Source organism: Mizuhopecten yessoensis, unplaced genomic scaffold (genome assembly GCF_002113885.1).
Source record: "Mizuhopecten yessoensis strain PY_sf001 unplaced genomic scaffold, ASM211388v2 scaffold9109, whole genome shotgun sequence".
Taxonomy (NCBI): Eukaryota; Metazoa; Mollusca; class Bivalvia; order Pectinida; family Pectinidae; genus Mizuhopecten; species Mizuhopecten yessoensis.
In genome coordinates this window covers 1,394,950-1,419,007 of record NW_018407883.1, presented here as the reverse complement: position 1 = coordinate 1,419,007, position 24,058 = coordinate 1,394,950, and the positions used below count along the sequence as shown (strand labels likewise).

Here is a 24,058-nt window from a genome sequence, read left to right as displayed (position 1 = left end):
AACACCAAGAATTATAATGTACTGATGTATGTTTATAAAACACCAAGTATCATAATGTACTGATGTGTGTATATAAAACACCAAGTATCATAATGTACTGATGTATGCATATAAAACAGATTCCGGAGATTATGATGTACTGATGTATGTATATCAAACACCAAGTATCATAATGTACTGATGTATGCATATAAAACAGATTCCGGAGATTATGATGTACTGATGTATGTATATAAAACACCAAGTCTCATAATGTACTGATGTATGTATATAAAACAGATTCCGGAGATTATGATGTACTGATGTATGTATATCAAACACCAAGTATCATAATGTACTGATGTATGCATATAAAACAGATTCCGGAGATTATGATGTACTGATGTATGTATATAAAACACCAAGAATTATAATGTACTGATGTATGTTTATAAAACACCAAGTATCATAATGTACTGATGTATGCATATAAAACAGATTCCGGAGATTATGATGTACTGATGTATGTATATAAAACACCAAGTCTTATAATGTACTGGTGTATGTATATAAAACACCAAGTATCATAATGTATTGATGTATGTATATAAAACACCAAGTATTATAATGTACTGGTGTATGTATATAAAACACCAAGTATCATAATGTATTGATGTATGTATATAAAACACCAAGTATCATAGTGTACTGATGTATGTATATAAAACACCAAGTATCTTAATGTACTGATGTATGTATATAAAACACCAAGCATTATAAAGTACTGATGTATGTATATAAAACACCAAGTATAATAATGTACTGATGTATGTATATAAAACACCAAGCATTGTAATGTACTGATGTATGTATATAAAACACCAAGCATTATAATGTACTGATGTGTGTATATAAAACACCAAGTATCATAATGTACTGTTGTATGTATATAAAACACCAAGTATCATAATGTATTGATGTATGAATATAAAACACCAAGTATCATAATGTACTGATGTATGAATATAAAACACCAAGTATTATAATGTACTGATGTATGTTTATAAAACACCAAGTATGATAATGTACTGATATATGTATATTAAACACCAAGTATGATAATGTACTGATGTATGTAAACCATGTCAGAATAAATTCAACAAAACCAAGATAAGTATGATAATGTACTGATGTATGTATATAAAACAGATTCCGGAGATTATGATGTACTGATGTATGTATATAAAACACCAAGAATTATAATGTACTGATGTATGTTTATAAAACACCAAGTATCATAATGTACTGATGTATGCATATAAAACAGATTCCGGAGATTATGATGTACTGATGTATGTATATAAAACACCAAGCATTGTAATGTACTGATGTATGTATATAAAACACCAAGAATTATAATGTACTGATGTATGTTTATAAAACACCAAGTATCATAATGTACTGATGTATGCATATAAAACAGATTCCGGAGATTATGATGTACTGATGTATGTATATCAAACACCAAGTATCATAATGTACTGATGTATGCATATAAAACACCAAGTATGATAATGTACTGATGAATGTATATAAAACACCAAGTATGATAATGTACTGAGGTATGTATATAAAACACCAAGTATTATAATGTATTGATGTATGTATATAAAACACCAAGTATCATAGTGTACTGATGTATGTATATAAAACACCAAGTGTCATAATGTACTGATGTATGTATATAAAACACCAAGTATAATAATGTACTGATGTATGTATATAAAACACCAAGTGTCATAATGTACTGATGTATGTATATAAAACATCAAGTATTATAATGTACTGATGTATGTATATTAAACACCAAGTATTATAATCTACTGATTTATGTATATCAAACACCAAGTATGATAATGTACTGATGTATGTAAACCATGTCAGAATAAATTCAACAAAACCAAAATAAGTATCATAATGTACTGATGTATGTATATAAAACACCAAGCATTGTAATGTACTGATGTATGTATATAAAACACCAAGCATTATAATGTACTGATGTATGTATATAAAACGCCAAGTATTATAATGTACTGATGTATGTATATTAAACACCAAGAATTATAATCTACTGATGTATGTATATCAAACACCAAGTATCATAATGTACTGATGTATATATATAAAACACCAAGTATGATAATGTACTGAGGTATGTATATAAAACACCAAGTATTATAATGTATTGATGTATGTATATAAAACCCCAAGTATTATAATGTACTGATGTATGTATATTAAACACCAAGTATTATAATCTACTGATGTATGTATATCAAACACCAAGTATCATAATGTACTGATGTATGAATATAAAACACCAAGTATTATAATGTACTGATGTATGTTTATAAAACACCAAGTATCATAATGTACTGATGTATGCATATAAAACAGATTCCGGAGATTATGATGTACTGATGTATGTATATCAAACACCAAGTATCATAATGTACTGATGTATGCATATAAAACACCAAGTATCATAATGTACTGATGTGTGTATATAAAACACCAAGTATTATAATGTACTGATGTATGTTTATAAAACACCAAGTATCATAATGTACTGATGTATGCATATAAAACAGATTCCGGAGATTATGATGTACTGATGTATGTATATAAAACACCAAGCATTATAATGTACTGATGTGTGTATATAAAACACCAAGTATTATAATGTACTGATGTATGTATATTAAACACCAAGTATTATAATCTACTGATGTATGTATATCAAACACCAAGTATGATAATGTACTGATGTATGTATATAAAACACCAAGTATGATAATGTACTGATGTATGTATATAAAACACCAAGTATGATAATGTACTGATGTATGTATATAAAACACCAAGTATGATAATGTACTGATGTATGTATATAAAACACCAAGTATGATAATGTACTGATGTATGTATATAAAACACCAAGTATGATAATGTACTGATGTATGTATATAAAACACCAAGTATGATAATGTACTGATGTATGTATATAAAACACCAAGTATGATAATGTACTGATGTATGTATATAAAACACCAAGTATGATAATGTACTGATGTATGTATATAAAACACCAAGTATGATAATGTACTGATGTATGTATATAAAACACCAAGTATGATAATGTACTGATGTATGTATATAAAACACCAAGTATGATAATGTACTGATGTATGTATATAAAACACCAAGTATGATAATGTACTGATGTATGTATATAAAACACCAAGTATGATAATGTACTGATGTATGTATATAAAACACCAAGTATGATAATGTACTGATGTATGTATATAAAACACCAAGTATGATAATGTACTGATGTATGTATATAAAACACCAAGTATGATAATGTACTGATGTATGTATATAAAACACCAAGTATGATAATGTACTGATGTATGTATATAAAACACCAAGTATGATAATGTACTGATGTATGTATATAAAACACCAAGTATGATAATGTACTGATGTATGTATATAAAACACCAAGTATGATAATGTACTGATGTATGTATATAAAACACCAAGTATGATAATGTACTGATGTATGTATATAAAACACCAAGTATGATAATGTACTGATGTATGTATATAAAACACCAAGTATGATAATGTACTGATGTATGTATATAAAACACCAAGTATGATAATGTACTGATGTATGTATATAAAACACCAAGTATTATAATGTACTGATGTGTTTATATAAAACACCAAGTATGATAATGTACTGATGTATGTATATAAAACAGATTCCGAAGACAAGTGGTAATGCGGATATGTCACCATTGAGCACGAAAGTTGACGACGGTGAAATAAAAGTATGCAAGTTTTCATTGAGTTTGAAAGTTTAAAAATTGATCAATATTTCCAACTTTTTTACCTCTAGCATCACCGACTAGGCCTAGAAAGATGAAACAGTTGTATGGTGCTGTGGAATCTATTTCAGGAATACGATATATATTAACAAAGTGTATAGGTGCTTATACATGTGTTTCTTATGTTACATAACCTTGATATCCACAGTTATCTCTTTTGAGTGGTAGCACGGTTCATAATAAAATGAAATTAACCAGTCCTTCTCCTTTGTTTGAAATTCAAATAGTTAAGGTGTTTTTGTTGCACCTCCACTTCCGTTTCAACAGCAGAAAAGACCCCCCGATATTCTCTTGTGTTTTAGTAGAGTAATTGAAATCTCCCTGACACATTTTATAACTAAACATGTAACGTCCTCCAATCGACTTACTTTTATTGAATAGAAATTGCCATCAACATGTATTTTATGTATTATACAAACGTGAGGACTATAATGTAGGGAAGCACCTATTGTTTAAGGCCACATCGCAAACCATTCGGAATAAGTTTCATCACTTTGGTATAAATAATGATACTAAGTTTTGTTTTTAACACAAACAGGAATTTGAAATCTATTTTGCGAGATTTCAAAAACGTCTGTTTCCTTTGTCAAACAGAGAGTTACATTACCGTAGTCTTCACTCTAAACGGCTAAAAGCAACTCAATAAGGCACAGTGTGAAAAATCGGTACAGTCTGCTGTCAGACAATGCTAATTCATATCCCAAGCTTTCGATTCGTCTGTAGAAAAGTATCATAGAGGTTAGTTTCGCGCTGTAACACATTTTATCACATAATGTACTGTGTTATCCAGTGAATATATCCATGTCATATTTTCAGCGTATTTACCCATGTAATATGACCTATCAGCCCTGTGATTGGTTGTTAGTTTCAATTGTTTCAATCGTGACGTCACGCTTAGGACAAGTATATGACGTGAGGACGTGGCATTATTTGGATTTGACCTAGATTTAACATGGCGGGTATCGTCGATAAAGCAGAAGACACACCCTTCCGGAACACCTTGTCTTATTCACCTTAATTAAGTATCCATGTAAATCTGTCCATTGTTCATAGTTTGCCCTACCTTTATCGCTTTAGAGTCCTAATTAAGATTTGGTCGACACTTTGGTATTTTTTCAATCTGCTCATTAGTGTGCTCTGTTTTGTTGTCACCTCACTGGTCCACAATATGAGGACGTGATATTACTTATTTTTATATTACCTAGATTTATTCGGTGGGTGTCATCGATGACTCAGAAGACGCTTACCCTTCCGGCACACCTGGTTATATACACCTTGATTGAGTTCGAGTTCCGGTTTTGTTGACACTTGTGTATTGTTTTTCTCCCTGAATTTCGTTCACAATGAACTGTCAATGACCCTATATAGAGTTTACAATTCAAACACGGCAGAAAGGAATGTGTACTGTTATCACCCCTGTATGCAATTAATACCTTTAATACACATTGGAAACTACTAGTATGTCAAGATTATCAGGTCCCTGTAGTTCCAGCAATATAAACACTCGTGACGCTGCTACACCTTAACTGCTACGTATTCCGTTTTTTCGTATTGCAGAGTTATCTTCTCTTGTGAGCAGTTATTGATTGTTACGTCATTTGTTTGTGAGAGTAACGTCATCATTTTTTAGAAAACGACGTAATATTCTCACACAAAACAATGACCAAACAATCAATACCTGCTCACAAGAGAAGATAACTCTTCAATACGCAAAGACGGAATAAAAGTCCAAAGTAACGACGGGTTTATAAAGTCTCGTGATATATTCAAAATAAAATATAAAATTATATAATTTCAAGTTGATTTATTGGCCACTTTCACATGGCAATTATAAGACACCAATATATTTTATAAACACAGATGTGGACCTCGAATGACAGACGCGGTAGATAACTCAGTAAAACTACAGCATAGGACCGTGACAATTATCTCTAAAATATAACCTTCCATAAATTAGCACCTGGTACCTGTGACTGAGGTTGAAGTATGGAGTGGTATTTTGGCAAGACAATGAGTATGCTAGGGTTTGTTTGTTTAAAAAATTAAGCATATGTTTGGAATGTTGTTATGAGAGATATATGGATTTTCGGGGTAGGAGGTGTTCTGATGATTAATAAGCGAGAGTCCATCAAATTAGATTGCATCGCTTATTTTTCACCAGATATGCAGAAATGATATTGATAATAACTTAACGTATAGTAATATTTTTTCAGCCTCATTGATGAATGTTGGATTTTGAGCAAGTTTCAAAGTCTTTTTTCCCAATCTAGATGATTGACATATATCAAATGACAGTGTTAATTGAAGCAAAAAGAGAAAATACTGAAGAAATGTTTGAGAACGTTTATAGACCTAAAAGTCTGAATACGTGTATATATATATATATACAGAATGTAACAAGAAACTCTATGAGTTCTCTAAATATGCCACTACAGGTTTGTCTGCTCAAGAGTCCTTTAAAATATGAATAAAGTGGTCAGCTGGACACTTGCATAGATTATAATAATCATATTACGATACAGTATATATCCAAATTCAAATTCAATACATGGGGCTTGTGAATTCTTAACTTTTATTTCTTTCTTATTTAAATTTCAGAGTGTTTATTGATTTTCTTCACATTTCAAAGACATCACAAAACATTATACAGGAATGTATACAACATACACAATACACTCACGCTCAGCATCTAGCTCATACAACAGGAGTACATCATTTGTCATCATGTAATGATTGAATATCGCATACATGTAATATTGTAATAAATTGTATAGTATAGACATAAGACAATCGCCATTACATAAGTGTTTAATATATCATTTGTATATTTTTTGTACAATTATTACGACATCATAAACCTTACTGAAAAATTGTAGACATTGAATTGGACACACTTACAAGTTAACAGACTCCACAAGTACCTGAGGCACTGCCATAGAGTCCTAGCAAACCAAAGAATCAAGTACCCAAGCCTCAGATATGCTCCACTTTGTCAATACTATTAAAAATAGTCTTAATTGTAGAGTGTACTTGTTGTTAAGGTCTCTCAGTACCCCACAGGCTAACCCACTCAGCACCCCACAGGCTAACCCACTCAGCACCCCACAGACTAACCCACTCCGATACACTTCATAAGGTTATAAAGTTTGACTCTTTTTAACATTATTGGTTCTATATATATGTTCCATACAATTTAGCGAGAAAATATCACTAAATTGCGCATTAGCATTGAAATGTATATATATATATATATTTACAACGTTAACCGACATGTAACATGTGTGTTTTAAACACTTCACTAACATTCATTTAAAACGCAGTTTTTCATACAAACAGTGACCTCTCCTATTGTATATATACGTTGTAACTGTAGTTGGACTTTGACAGGGCAGGGTAACTATCGACGATCTCCTTTTTTGCAGTAGGCTAGAGTGACTTTATAATGATCAGAGGTCAAGGGTTCGAATCCTGGTCTGGGGATATGTAGTTTTTTTCTCTCACAGAACATAGTTGACGTTAGTTTTTTTTTATTTCGTCATTATTATTTCTTAGTAAAAGTTCCGCAAAGTATGGGTTTCTTTTTAGAAATGATCTGTTAATGCTATCGTCATGCCAATAAAAAAATCTCTTCTTTTTACAGGTTTTCAAGCAGTAGTAATTTTGAAATTCTTTTCAAAATTAATGCTACCTGTATTAATAATGAGTGAAAATATTTACCCGGCAATAAGCCCATGCTTGGTATTGAGGCCCAACAATATAAATTACTGTAGAAGAAAAATGCCAATAATGTAATTAGCCCATCCTCCTACTTTCAGTAAGCAATAATATGTTGGCCCTCTGGGCTTATTGAAGGATAAATATGGTAATTATAAAGTTGTTTATAATACGGGTAAAGAACGTCAGTAGTTGGGTTTGTACTGACAAATTACAACTTACCTAAAACGAACAATGCACCAAATCATCTTATATAATCTATACATTGCCATTATATATAAAAGTGTTGTTTTAATTAATGCTGTTGAATATAAACACAATTGATTAGCCTGTAAAACATGCAAAACGAACACATTCCATGGTATTACAAAAGGAGAATGAGAATATTAAATCATATAAGGCTGTTAAATTTGACTAGATGTTAGGAACTTGAGTACATTATCTATGGACTAGTATAGTCTTAAAATATGAATTTGGGGTCTTGAGTAATCAAGGTCAAATTTTAAAAACTAAAAAACACTTAAGAATATCAAATGTGAATTTTCATAATCACAAGTTAAAAATCAAGATCCAGATTTACACACATTTCAAATATCACAGAAACTGATTTACATAAACTCTAAGCTCTTTTCCAGATAGCCACATTTACTACATTGTATTTCCACTGGAAAGTAAGGTTAACTAAATAAAGAATTGTTAAAATATAATTTTACATAACTATTAAGTATTTTTTAAGTCATTTAAATACTTATTTAAGTGTTATTAGTATTCAATTGAACTTAAACAATGAGAAGGAACCAGCATACAAACTGTTTAATTTAAAGTTTAGAAAGATAAGTTATAAAAATGTTTCTCTCCTATGTAATAACATCTTATCTTAAAGCGACACTGGCTTAGATGTACCATACGTAATTTATGCAAATTTGCAATATATCAAACAACACAATCACAAATCAAATAATCACTAATCAAATAATCACAAATAATCACAAATTTCAAATGTAAGTGTACGAATTGTTGGCCCCTATACAGCTTCCTCTGTATCACTTTTATCACTATGGTTACAGGGACCTATCACAATAGACCTTAAGTCTGTGTGCTGATGTATCAACTCCGTGATTTCTGCAACATTAACTGGTAGCTTCTCCTCTCCTTACCTGTTAAAAAAAAAAGTTATAACATGTTTAAACAAAGAAGATACATTTTAAAGACTTATGTTTATACTGAACCCTTACATGGAATTTGTATCGTAACATGTCATTCCTGTACAACACACAACTTCTAATAACTTTAAACAACACACACTGATCCACCATTTCTTAGTGTATTGTTTAAAAATGTATCATCTCCAGGCTTAAGGATTAACGACGGCGTCTGTTTTACAGAATTTCATATTAATATACAACTACATTGTATTAATTGTGAAATAAGTTCTGGGGTATGATGTGAAGATGAGAAAGACTTTGAACAAATTACCCAACGAACACACAAGTACACACACATATATTTGTATACAAACACATACACATTCTAAACATGCTATGGGTTGGTACTTCCTTCCTCTTCCCCCTCCACATTAAAACAAGCAATAGATCTTAACCCCTTCCACAAAGATACATTTTATATAAGTTATGGATGTAACACAACACTTCACTTCACCAAGAATAAAGCATTTACCAAGACAATTAACGAGGTTTTAAATTTACTTCAGTACCTGAATAATTCACAAAGTATGCATTACACACAGATTACTTTACGAAGTACTAAGTATTTCACACTTGAAACAATAATTAATCAGGTAAAACAAAATTACCTGAATTCTTTAACATGTACATAATACACAATTACATGAATACTGCACCAAATATAACTCATTTAAATGAAAACTGCAACAGATATAACGTAACTACATGAATACTGCAACATAAAACTCAATTACCTGAATACTGCACCAGATATAACTCAATTACCTGAATACTGCACCAGATATAACTCAATTACCTGAAAACTGCACCAGATATAACTCAATTACCTGAATTCTGCACCAGATATAATACACTTACCCCACAGGAATTTGTTTAGGCCTTCCCCCACCAAGTAGATACTGACAAACAGAGCCATCAGGATTGCGATGAAGATGACCCTCTCATGTGGTGCCATTATTTTTAGAATCGGATACACCCATATATCTGCATAGTAGGCCACCCAAAGTATCCTTGAGGAAAAAATAGAAGTCTTATTTCAATAAGGCAACAGTGTCTGTAAATATCAACAGCAAGTGTTGATACCAGCAAGGTGGATGTCATTATTTAATTATGTATAAAATTTACTGATAAGTCCAAAATGATAATACAGTCATATAATAAATGAATAGAGAGAGCACCAAGGTAAAGGCCCAAATAGTCTCTTCATAGAGTATGTATATAGTTCACAGCATTGTAGGGATAGGAAAATGATTTCTGAATTGAAATGATTGTTAATATTTAAAGTCTCTTAAACTATTCGATTGCAGGTGGTAAATTAAAATATTTTGGATATATAGCAATATTGTTTAACCTAATATGGGAAGTCCAGAACTAAAAATTCTGCTTGTTGAAATCTCTAAACTCATTCACCCCTGAAATTTCATAATCAACTATTCCAACCTTTGAATTGGAAAGAGTTCAAATTTGTCTTCAGGGGTGAATGAGTTAATGTACTGCAAAGATGCTCATTTGTGCAATAATGAACAGTTAGTCACCAAGTTGTTAAAAGTTTGTTGGATTTAACTGCTTCCTATCAGATCAGGCAAAGACAAAATGTTCATTTACAAACTTATCATTAAGTAAACTTGCAGAACATGATTTGCCTCCTTATTGAGGTTTTATACAGCCACTGTACAATCAAACGGTAATACAGATTATATCTTAATTTCAATTCTGTGGCAGCATTGACACATATCTCTCAGAGGTATGAATGCTAAACCCTGACACCCACTATACCCCGACACCCACTAAACCCTGACACCCACTAAACCCTGACACCCACTAAACCCAGACACCCACTAAACCCAGACACCCACTAAACCCAGACACCCACTAAACCCTGACACCCACTAAACCCTGACACCCACTAAACCCAGACACCCACTAAACCCTGACACCCACTGAACCCAGACACCCACTAAACCCTGACACCCACTAAACCCCGACACCCACTAAACCCCGACACCCCCGACACCCACTAAACCCTGACACCCACTAAACTCAGACACCCACTAAACCCTGACACCCACTTAACCCTGACACCCACTAAACCCTGACACCAACTAAACCCTGACCCCACTAAACCCAGACACCCAATAAAACCAAGACACCCACTAAGCCATGACACCCACTGAACCCAGACACCCACTAAACCCAGACACCCACTAAACCCAGACACCCACTAAACCCAGATACCCACTAAACCCTGACACCCACTAAACCCAGACACCCAATAAAACCCAGACACCCACTTAACCCTGACACCCACTAAACCCTGACACCAACTAAACCCTGACACCCACTAAACCCAGACACCCACTAAACCCTGACACCCTGCTTGCTAGCTACATATACACACCCCTTGTCATATAATATTTTCTAAAAAGTTGAAATGACAATGTAATAAATTAATGATTGTTCTGTTATAAAACCTTATGATTACTGATACATGTTACGATGTATTATATTGTAATAGGGTTTATATTTTGTATTGTAATTGATTATTACTTAATTATTATTTATATACAAATTGTAGGTATTAGGTTTTGTTATACATGTTTTGTATTTGCATATGTTGTCTGGTGTGAAAGATGGTGTAAGGACCTTTAATGAATCTGCCTGTGTATGTGACATGTACTTACCTGTGTGTGCATGTGAGTGAGTGAGTGAGTTAAGACACCGGACTAAGGACGGGCCATATGATTGGTTGGGACGGAAGCCTCAGCTTACTTGTGGAAATGCTTTGGCCAACTTGGGCACTCCACTCCTGACCAGCTGACTGTACATGAAGTTTGAATTTGGAAAAAGTCAAAAGTCTTTAGCTGGTAAGTTTTTACTCTTTTGAATAGGTTTTTGTACATCTAATTTAACAGAAAATGTATGGAATTTACCAGTTTTTGTAATTCAATTGTGGCCATGTAATTTTATCTTTTTCTATTTAAAAGTAATTGACATTTTGTCATTGAACAATTTCAAGGTCAAAGTGAAATTGAGTATGTAAAAATGTAAGTCTTTTTGTTATTTAACTTTCTATGAATTGGCATTAAATTCATGATGGTCAAATAGTTTATCAGGTAAATTTATATTATTTTAGTGTAAAGCTCCTGGTTGGACTTCAAATTATTATACTTGTCATGGAGAGGAATTGAGGGAAACCTCCACACCATAGCTGTGGGGTGAGTGTTCAATAGGTCCAGAATGTTTTAATACTGTATAATACTATGTTTTTATTTGTAGAATGTATCTGGAATTGTAAAAGTGTAAATGAGTAATTTGCAATAGTAAAAGTATAGGTTTGATAGTAATGATATTTATGTAATTATTTAGAGAATGAACTTATAACCTTTTTGAAAAGATAACTGAATACATACATTCAAGTTAAAAGATTTAGAAATTAGTACATTATTAAATATCATTGTACATATGTTCATTTGATAGGGTAAAATAGATATATGTTATATAATAGCATTTGTCGATAAGAGTTATTTCCCTTTTACTATGTTATGTATGCAAGTATGTGAGGTATGTTTGGTTGCATGGAAGATTTATACGTTGTATTTGTTTTGTCAACAGGGTTTTTATAGTGGATTAATAAATGTATTTAAAGACTAAACTGAATCTGATTTGTGATTGCAAACCCCGGTTACAATATCACTCACCAAATGAGGTATGATAGAGCAAAGCTCATGAGGATCTTCAGCCCTCTGGAGCGTGAGGGAAAATGGTGGTAGACCAAACACATCTCCCCTAGCAGGAGAGGCAATATAGTGGTGTGCTAGAAAGGAAGTTACAGATCAATTTATATATCATGAAGAGGTCCAGGGGTCCTGTATCGCTCACCTTGAGAGTTGAGTAATCATGGAAAATGTTTCCAATAAAAAAGATTAAGTAAATATTTCCATATATTGAGTCTCCTTGGCTGAAGAATGTATCAGACTAAATGAAACAGTATACTACTCTATCCCAGCATGCAACTGTTCTAATATCATCACCCTGGTAGTTCATCAGAAGTTGTATAAAGGTTATTACATATATTTGACCCCTTTTACCGTGGAAGTAGGTCAACGACTAGTCCAAATTATTCTGACGTTTTATCGACTATTTTAATATCGGTCTGTCGTCGATTAACCGACGACAGACTGATATAAAAAAAAGTCGATAAAACGTCGGAATAATTCGGACTAGTCAACGTCATGTAGTTTGGGAAACTTTACAGCACTCTATCCCAGGTACCAACTGGCCAAATGTTATAGTGGTAGCTAGGTCCTCCAGTTCATAGGAAGAAGTTATTCAAAGAAAAAGTTGACAGATGACGGCCGGACGACGGACAACAGACCATAGCATTAGCTCTCCAGTTCTTTGTGACAATTGAACAAAAAATGACATCCGCCATTTTTTAATCTCAAGCATCTACTATAAATGTTCTATTTCCCTTAAATTGGTGATAAGTTATACAAACTTAAACTATTGGTATGAAGTATAAGACACCTACAGTGGCGGATCCAGAGACCTATCTGGGGGGGGTTTCCAAATTATCTGGGGGGGTTTCCATGTGGGGGAAAATTGAGGAAAATGGTGAGAATACATGATTTTTAAAGAAATTTCTCAGGGTGGTGGGGTTTCCTGAAGCCCAAAAAACCCCTCTGGATCCGCCACTGACCTACTCTGATTTACAGCTCTACATAAATGAACCAAATATTTACAGTGGGAAAGTGTAAAGGCCATTTGGAACGACAAAATGAAAAAAAGCATGTCATGTCTCAAGGGTGATTGAGGATAGACATTGGAGATATGGAAAGGTGGGTCAGGATAAAATGTGAGCTTTTGTGGAAGACCTCTGCAAAGGTAAAAGGCTGGCCAGATTTAGATAAGTTAGGGCAAAGCAGTGGAGTTGTTCCCTGTCCCCACACCCATATACTGGGGACGACCGCCTTACCGCTCCATACATGTATTAAAATCTTTGGTTACAAATCCGTTTTCACAGCTTATAAAGGCCTTGGAATGGAGTAAGAGTTACTGTGAAATCAGATATTTATGTTGGGCCCAAACTTTGTGGTTTCCCGACAATACACCATTTCATGGGTACATGAATTTGTGGATTACGAGTATCCACTCGCGAGAGAATGGCTTCATCAAACTTGTAAATACTTCATACACCTATGAATATGTGGATGAAGATTACTCCAAAATCAACGAAATTAGAAAATCTATGAAAACTAGTGATTTCACATTAGATTCTTTTAATCAGAAATCACCCCAATCATCTTAAACTTACATGATGATGTTCAATTATACTGTCAGTGTGTTACTTGAGAGGAAACACTCAATGGCAAAACCAGAACTACAACCCAGGACCTCTGAAACCAATCTAACTTTATTACAATCCTACTGTTCTCAACCTCGAAGATGAAAGACCATTTCATTAACCTTCAGCAGCTGGCACAAACAAAACTGGGAAAGTAAAACAGCCGCACTAGCTGCGATAATGTAGCTTTCTGATGAGAGATTTTGTTTTATATATTGCGTCATCCTTGGCAGAAGAGGCCAGGTATTAATATTTAACACGTACCTAGCTTCAGCATGTGACAAAAATATTGATGTTTCATTTTTTTTGGATGAGAAATGTTGAGTTCACATACTTACCATTACATGGTTTAGCCAGGATGGAATAAATTTGTCTAGCTTTTGAGGATAAACCAACTCTCTGTCTACAAGGTATATCCCCCAAAATGTACACACTACAAACTGTAAGGAGAAAAAGCAAATGATATAGGATTCAGTAGATTTAAGAAAAAATTATTAAATGCAATACATAATAGTATTGGATCTTAATTCAACTTGTTGCAATCAAAGATTTTTTCATATAGTAAGACTTTGGCAAGCCAAAGTGAAAACTTTGATGATTTTCATAAATCTCAAATGAAATTGGAAACAAGTTAAGGTAAAAAGATTGTGTCGCCATTTCTCAGTAGAGTTTCTTCAAATTTTGTAGTTATATTGCTTTGAAGTAAAGAAAATTTTCTGCCACAATAAAAATAAGGTTTTCAGAATTTTAAGGATTGTAAATGGAAATTTATGAAAAAAGGAATATAATTTTGAAAATAAACTGAAGCGCACAACATTTTGCAAAATAATGTCAATAAAAATGATACTGACATAGATTAGTATTGTAGTAATCTAAATCAATTTCATAAATGCTGAAATTGTGTAAAATTAATTATCTATAAACGATTAAAAATTGACATTTTATAATAAAACTATATACACATAGTAATTGTATGTAAGAGTTATCGTTCTTGAAAACCTTCACTAGTGAAATAAATAGGTAGCCGGTTTCCTGAAGTACAGAAAAATGGACACATGTGACTCACTGATTAAAAAACAACTGAATTAATGCCTGGATTGCTTTGAAATACTTGAATATTGAAAGAACACACTGTTCTGTCAATAAAAAACATACAATATTCATCAGTTTAATATTAAACATTAGAATATGCGGGAATTGTGATGCTGTCTCCCTACATTGGATGTTAACTAGGGATGTACTTCCTATTTCCGTTTAGCAATACACTCCTATGACCTTAAGATCCTTTTCATTACATGATTAAAACTTTTGGCAAATGTTGAGAATATTATTCTATCTAGCAAGGTCATTTTTCAGGTCTATTTAAAAACTATCATCTTAGCTCTATGTATATATCACAATCAGTCAAATTACATAAGTTTGTACCACGTAAGACATTGGTGTATACATTCACTGAATAACATGATGATCATGTGATAAATGTATATATGTACACATAAAATTTTAACATTTATCACCTATATTTCTAGAAGATTTCCATGCAATGTTTTGGCAGTGTTCATTGCAATATTCATTATTTCATATTTTTAACCAAAATTTTGTCTAACACGTGAAAATGTTGCTTCCATTTCAGCACAATAGCAATGCATTTAACTGGCTGTGGGCTTGTTTCTATTTTATGAATCACTGAACTCTTACACAAGAGTTGCCAGTAAAAGGGAGCCTAGTAATTTTGTAAGAGAGTTCTCTCCCTTTACAATGTTCAATAAACACTTTCCTTTCTTATAGTGTAGAACTCTTACAACATATTCTCATAACGTATACTAGAATAATACAAATCCAGGGCTTGGTACCGTTCTTCAAAACCTGATTTAAAAGCTTTGTAAAATCATTACCACATATTTTTTTTTTAAATGCAATTTTTAGAAGTATCTGTAAAAATTATAAATATTCTAGTGTTGAGATGATGTTTTTAATCCATACACATCTATAATTTTAGTTTGTTATCGAGATATTTTTTATCTTATGCTAGATTTAAACATTTTTATAAATTATTGATAAGCTTATCTGTATTTTAACCCTTTCACCACTATGTAACTTTAGAACACTCGACTAGGCATAGATATGGGGAGGTCCATTATAATCTACAGTGGCGAAAGGATTAAGAACTTGGCACTGATATAACATTACTTACCAATCCTACTGGAAAAACAATACTGGACAGAAGGGTGTCCCGCCATCTTTGTAATCTAGAGCGAGGGAAGCGCTTTGACTGTGAAGGCCGGATGTTGGATCCAAAAATATCATTTACTACAGAAAATCCAAAGTAGAATGTCTGAAGTAACTAGAAAAGGGAAACATACATATAATTAAACTAATACAAACAAACAATATAAAAAAAGAAGATGTAAATAGAAAAGTCCAAACTTTTACAACAACTTGTGAATATTGTTAGCCTAATTTGAAAGATGGTTTCCCAGATTTTTAATGAGAACAAATTTCATCTTTTCCTCAATGATATATTGCTTGCTCCTAGTTCTAAAATCATATCGGGCGAAATAGTGCTTCGAAATAGATTGCCCCTCTCCTTAGACTCATGTGGATGTAAATTAAAATGCAACTTTGTTTTTCTCTTTAAACATTCTGTTGTTATTGTGTGTTTTAATATCTACACAAGCTTCTGAAATAATGTTCACGAGAAAGGGTACTAATGGGAAATTACAATTAATCATTTTGCATTACTTTCCAATCCAATTAAAACTGTTATCCATGGGCTAACTAATACCACCCACATGGCCCTCAATGTTCCAAAATTCATACCATTTTAATAAATGCATGAGACTGGTCATTGGACAGAAGAAAGTCTATTAAAACATTTGCCATTAATTTCTCTTTTTACATGAAAATTTTCTATGTATGATTACATACAGATACACCTGGCAATCCCTTTTGACTTTCCAAGACTCTCGTATGTTTAACGACTGATCATGAACGCACTTCACCTGTGCTTTCACTTTCTATGTAAATTATTGATTTTTTTTTAATTTTCATTTGGTGACATCATCATGGGACTATATAGGATGTGATGCTAATATACTGGAAACAATTCAATGCCAATATATGCAGAACCTAATGCGTTTTTGTGGTTTCTGAGCTAAAATTCTGGTAAATGGAAAGACAGAAAAAAACTTGTTCGTACCCAGGGGTGTTGGATTCGGACATAGCCTCCTCAGGATTTTTAAATTGGTCGACGAAAAAAAACACACACCTTGGGTCGAATTTCCCTTCATGTATTCCACACCCTGCCCCTGGGCATGGATGAGTCTTAAATTCTAAACCTAAGCTATATCATTATAAAAGGTTTTCACTTTTTTGTTGCAATTTTTAATTTCTTTACAGCAATTTATCTGTTATTTAGGTAGCTCAATTAGTAGAGCTTCGGTCTAGAGTTTGGAAAGTCCTGGGTTCGAGACCCCTGTCTAGCTGTGCATTTATTTCTTCTGTTATAAAATTGGTGAGCTTGCCAACCCTTGTTACAAGCACTGGATGTATGCTTATCAATGGGATGTATCCAAACCCGAGTTATAAATAGTTGTCTTCAGGGGCGAAGACATTAGGCCAAATAAAAATATAGCTGTTTCCCATTTCCAGAACGACCCTATTTTTCAATGCCAACCCCAATACATTTTATAGGTTTTTCACAGTTACTGTTATGCATTTATTAGCCGTTTAATTGTTCAAAGTGTATATATAATTTGCTATGCATTTGATTAGTCTTTGCTCGTGGTCAGTGTCAGAGTTTTATTTGAAGACAGCTAGTAGCTATAAGTAGCTGTAGATAATTGTGCTTTTGATATAGGTTGGGATCTGTAGATTAGTGTGACCGACTGTAGTCTAGGTGGGAGAGTCCAGTCTATGATGTCGTTGTTTGTGCCTCCAGTTGCTGCTGACCGCTGGAGTCAAATTAAGCAGGATTTATGGCCAGTTTAACCTAGTCATATAGGGGACAAATTTTTGCAGGATTTCAGCAGCTTCAACAATTTTAATGCATCAACATTTTTAATGTAGCAGGATTTTGCTAAGGTACTGATAGTAATGTAGTTCAGATTAGGAGATAAAGGAAAGAGTTGAACTGAGGAGTCTGACGAAAGAGGTTGAGCTAGGTATTGAGGAGAGTAAAAAAGTTAGAGTTAAAGTTAGAATGAGGATGTAAGTAATAGTAGTTTTAGCTGTAGTTTGTAGATCTGTGAAGTTTTACAGTTTATAGTTGGAGATAGTTTAGAGTGGAAAAATTGAGTTCACAATGGTGAAGACTTGTATATTTATATATTTTGTAAATATAAATGTGCTTATTTTGTTGTTCGATTAATTTAAACTGGTGGCAGTGGACATCGAGAACAGAAAGCATCAGTAAAACAAAAGAGAATGTAACACTGGTGACCATCAGTGGAGTTTGGATTACTAAAAACTAGTGTCCAGCAGTAGGGATAATTTAGAAATGTAACACTGGTGGCAGCACTGCTGTAAATTACGTTGGTTATTCCATAAATATTTAGGACGTGGGTCAAATAATAATTTACTTCAATGCGTCTTTTGGGCCTTCTCAAGACAAAAATTAAGCATGCATGGGATTTTATTTTTGGTGTTTATTTTATTTTGGTGCCATTCATGATTTATGAAAACAGTAACATGTTTGAGAGGTAATTAGAAGATTTTCTTCCTCAGTAATAAAAAATAAAATAAAGTAAAATAAAATGTTTTCCCGATCTACCTACCCTATTGTTTTTTGGAGCCGAAACAGAAAACGCACACATATTTTTATTTAGACTGGATTGGGTAGAGCGTCTGGAAGTGCCGTGTTTGAATCCCCGTCTGATCGTTGCATTTCTCTTTCTCTGAAATCCAGAGAAAGAGAAATGCAAAGAGAAATGAGATCCGTTGTACACTTTTCCGACTTTAAATAAAGATTGTATTTCTCCAGTTACACGTGAAAACTTTAAAGCTCTGCCATTTATCTTTTCATTTATGCTATCGCTTCAAAATCAAAAAACGTTAAAAAGCACTGTCGGAACGGAACCGCGTCCTGGAACATGTGAAAGTAACCTTTGATCTTTCCAGTAGGCTTACCCAACCACGACCAAACTTACGAAAAGCCAAAAAGTAAGGAATTTGAATTTCCCTCCATATCCCCGGTAGGTTAAAACGTTGGATCCTGGGTCATCCTGAACCTTTAAAAGGTTGTAAGTAAGAGAATACGCTAAAAATAAGAAAACAATAAGATGATAAAAAGCCGGCAACATCTTCGACTTTCAACCGGAAGTATCGGTAATATTGTAGATTTAGGTAGCGATATCAAAATGTTCCGGCTGTATAAACATATGTGTTTACATTTTTTTGTTTATATCATTTTATTATGTGTTTTCATTCCTGTTTTAACCCAGTTTCACATATTTCGTTAATTTGAATTTCGATCGATTTTATATTATAATTGGAAAATCTTTTTCTGCATTTGTGTTTTCGAGAGGTTCGACGATTTACAGGAACGGGCAGAAATATATTAATTATTATATACATTAATGAATATATATATTAGATATATATATATTAGATATATTTAATTATCATTATCGGGTATAGGATATATTTGATAAAAGGATTGCAATTACATGATCGGTGCAGAATTGGACTAAATTAAATATATATATATTTATGTCGTTATTACTTATGAGACCTATATTTATTTATTATATATTTTTTATCGGGTATAGGATATTTTTGATAAAAGAATTGCAACGAGTTAACAGTAATGTATTGATATGGATCGGGCAGGAACGGGCGACGATTTACAGGAAAGGACAGAAACGGAGCAGGATCGGACTTATTTATATATATTTATTGTATATATTTAACTATCTCTGGGTTTTTTCTATAAAAAAAGGTTGTTCAGAGAATTATATATTACATATATAATATATATGTCTCTTGGTTATTTTCTCATTTATATATACGACATTGTTATTGCGATGTCATAACACATGAAACATTGGAAATGACATTATGATAACCAAATTTTAATAACTCCATAACTTATACACAACTCCTAATAAATAACATGAATATATTTTAAGTGAATTAATTGGTGTTAATGTGTCGATTACAATCCCATCACGTCTACGATCTTAAAAAATGTCATTAAGGTTTCTTGTGCTTATTGATGTGCAGATGATGTGAACGCTAAAACAGTTCAATCAAAGGAAACTTCTAAGTATCTTTCAAAAAACTACGCAATTTCCACCTCAAAAAAGTGACATCAATCTGAAAATTATATAATAGTCTATATGTAAATATAAGTTAATTGAAATATGTGTTTTACGTAAATAAATATTGAAGTCCATATGTTGGATTGTTTGACCACATAGGCCTTATCTGTTTTAGAGAAACGCTTTAATGATATGAAGAAAGTCGAAAGTGACAGTCACTTGCATTAAGACGAATTCTAAAACTTTTCAGTGAGAAGACAAAGAAAACTTATATGGAATTAATTTATCATTTCACAATGATGAAACGTCCAGGTAGCCCAAGGAGAAGAAAGTGATACTTACTATCGCTTTATATGTCTCCGAGCCAAGTATACATCACAGATTATGTACTTTTATCACGGAGTAAGCTCGTGCTTTTATTATCAAATATTTTGAGTAGCCCGGGTTAAATTTCAATTTTCAAAGGACGATGTGGTCAAAACTGATAATCTATTTCCGAAATAGTAGACAATAGACTTCTTGTTCTAACAAAAACGTACATTGATGACTCTACATGATTCGCTGACTGACAGACTGTCTGACCTGTTCGAGTATGATGCTGACGTCATTATGCCTACCCGACGGTCAGAGGATACGGTTGTTAACACTTTTGGGCGGCGACTTATCCAATTATGTAAATCCAGTGGAATTCGTGTGTGTAATGGCAGAAAGCCTGATGATGTATCTGGTCGTTTAACATTTTTTAATCATTTAGGCTCAAGTGTCATTGATTATGTACTCACTGACAAATCATGCTTTAAAACTGTAAACAGGTTGAAAGTTTGTGATTTTAATGTATGGTCCGATCATTCACCAGTTGAATTTTGTGTCCAATGTGATAACCTGAATGTAATAGATACCGATTTTGCTTATAAAAACGAAACGCATACTGTGTATAGATGGAACGACGCTGATATAGAAAGAATGCGTGAAGTATTAGTTACCAAACAAAATGAGTTAAATGAAATGGTTACGTCACTGGAGAACAATTCTGTACATGTAAACCAGTGTGTAGTAAACTTGTCTTCCTTGTTGTGTGATGTATTCACGCCATTTTGTGGCAAGACTTTTTCGTACAAATCCAGCACCAACAGAACTGGTAGATGTGTCTCTAATGACAAACCTTGGTTTGACGATCGTTGTAAGTTTTTATACAAAAGATATATGAAAGCGCTTGCTGACTTTAATTTTGCGCGTATTCCTGAAAAAAGGAGTGTTTTGGTGAATAATAAGCGTATGTATAAAATTTACGAGCGCAAGATGAAAAGAAGATTTAAGACGCATGAAGGTAATAGAATGAATTACTTGCGTAGAGCAAACCCGAAACAGTTTTATCGTTTATTTAAAAAACGCAATGCAAATGCTGTTACAAACTTGTCTATAAAAGATTTTTATGATCAATTTAAAAAGATTTTTGATGCTGATGAGAATAATTCTGATGATATGGAATATAGTTCTGATGAATGTATATTTCACGAATTAGACAATGAAATCACAGAGACTGAAATTTTAAATGTCATAAAAAAGTCCAAGCCGAATAAGTCGCCAGGCTTAGACAATCTACTTAATGAATATTTTGTGAATTTTAAGGATATTTTTGTGCCATTGTTAAAACGATTATTTAATTTGATTTTCACTGGAGGTATATTTCCAGAGTGTTGGTCACGTGGTGTTATCATTCCACTACATAAAAAAGGTAATGTCAATGATACCAATAACTATAGAGGCATAACTTTAGTAAGTTGTCTGTCGAAACTGTTTACTTCTATTCTTAATCACAGATTGTTAGAGTGGTCAGATAGTAATAATATTGTATCAGACGCTAAGTTTGGTTTTCGCCCTAATTTTGGGACAACTGACGCTCTTTTTACACTTCATGGCGTAATTAATAGATTTTTGTTACAAAAGAAAAAACTCTATTGTTGTTTCATTGACTATGAAAAAGCGTTTGACACTATTAATTGTAAGAAATTGTTTCTTAAGTTAGCAAGGAATATGGTCACTGGAAAAATGTACACTATCGTTAAATCCATCTATGAAATGGTTAGATCTTGTGTAAAATATGAGTCGGAGTTATCTACCTTTTTCAATGTCACAAACGGGCTTATGCAAGGGGAAGGGTTATCTCCCTTTCTTTTTTCTCTATATATCAATGATTTGGAAAATGAGTTGATCATGAAAACCACTGAATGTGTTGAATTAAGAGATATATCGCTGTTTTTGATTATGTATGCGGACGATACTGTCCTTTTTTCTGAGTCCATAGAAGGACTTCAGACTATGCTTGATACCTTGTATGACTATAGTACCACATGGAATATAAAGGTCAATGTGGCCAAAACGAAAATCGTTGTCTTTCGTAATGGCGGTAACCTTTCAAATAATAACAGATGGTATTACAATGGAAAAACCATTGAAATTGTTGAGTCCTTCAATTATCTGGGTGTAACATTGTTTTATAATGGAAAGTTTACCCAAACTCAGAATATTATTAGTCAGCAAGGTCGAAAATGTGTAAACCGCATAACGAATATTTGTAATAACATTTTTTTTAACATTGAAACAAAAATATACGTATTTGATATTTATGTTTCAAGTGTATTAAACTACGGCTGTGAAGTATGGGGATTCCATGCTGCCCCTGACGTAGAGAAAGTGCACATAGATTTTTGTAAGCGCTTACTTAATGTTAGAAGGTGTACTCCAAACAATATGTTGTACTCTGAACTTGGTAGATTACCACTTTGTATAATACGGAAAATGAGAATAATTAAGTAATGGTTGAAATTACTTGAAACAGATAACTGTATTTTGAAAGCCTTGTATAATGATATGTTGTCTGAAGTAAATACAAAGGCCAACTGGCTTAGTAATGTGAAATCAATGTTAATGTCTCTAGGTTTTGGATATGTAAGAATCAATTTATATTGGACGATAAACTACGTCTACGTGATGTTTTTATACAAAATATATAGATGTCTGCCCGAGGTTAATTGTCTTCAGTATTATCTTTGTAAATCTTTTCCTGAATCTTGTATTTTAACCATTGCGAAATTTAGATTATCTTCACACGACCTTCGTATAGAAAGGGGCAGATATGAGAGAATACCTCGTAATGAAAGACTTTGTTTAAAGTGTAATTTAGGCGATATAGAGGACGAATTGCATTTTATTCTTGTTTGTCCATTTTACAACGAAGTAAGAACACAATACATTGACAGATATTACAGAATTAGACCGTCTATGTTTAAATTAATTAATTTACTTTCTGTTAGAAGTAAGAGGAAATTGAATAATCTTTCCAAATTTTTAATTTCTGCTTTACAACTGAGATCAAATGAATAATTACACATATTGTCCATCCTCCATAATATGTCTGTATTGCTGTGTATCACTCACTAAACTAAACTAAACTGGCAAATTTCTTAGCCATCAATCACCAGCGAAAAAAGCCAATCGTCGTTCCAGGTAAGTACCCACCCCGCCCTCCTGTGAACACACAAGCTGAATGGTTAATTGGGTGGCTTTTGAATATTGGCGTCGCGTGCCGAGTGG

General features: G+C 32.9%; 1 protein-coding gene and 1 long non-coding RNA gene across 2 annotated transcripts; one reads left to right on the top strand and one right to left on the bottom strand.

Moving 5' to 3' along the window:
• Positions 1–5,745: 5,745 nt before the first annotated feature.
• Positions 5,746–19,518, bottom strand: LOC110457369 (androgen-induced gene 1 protein-like). The gene is made up of 6 exons (XM_021508602.1): positions 19,352–19,518; positions 16,399–16,548; positions 14,543–14,644; positions 12,559–12,674; positions 9,719–9,870; positions 5,746–8,812 (listed from the first exon to the last, which is right to left on the bottom strand). Exons 1-6 carry the CDS (start codon positions 19,502–19,504, stop codon positions 8,763–8,765), a joined length of 723 nt encoding a protein of 240 aa, XP_021364277.1. The 5' UTR covers positions 19,505–19,518; the 3' UTR covers positions 5,746–8,762.
• On the top strand, positions 11,445–12,554 carry LOC110457370. Its single transcript, XR_002463689.1, has 3 exons — positions 11,445–11,724; positions 11,994–12,075; positions 12,473–12,554. It is a non-coding gene; the product is annotated as an uncharacterized LOC110457370 (long non-coding RNA).
• Positions 19,519–24,058: the final 4,540 nt, after the last annotated feature.

Coding starts and splice junctions, on each gene's coding strand:
- LOC110457369 (XM_021508602.1), bottom strand. CDS start 19,504: ATGTTGCCGGCTTTTTATCATCTTATTGTTTTCTTATTTTTAGCGTAT. Junction 16,549..19,351: donor TCCTTACTTTTTGGCTTTTC/GTAAGTTTGGTC, acceptor TCCCTTTTCTAG/TTACTTCAGACATTCTACTT. Junction 12,675..14,542: donor CCTGGCTAAACCATGTAATG/GTAAGTATGTGA, acceptor CTTCCTTTCTAG/CACACCACTATATTGCCTCT.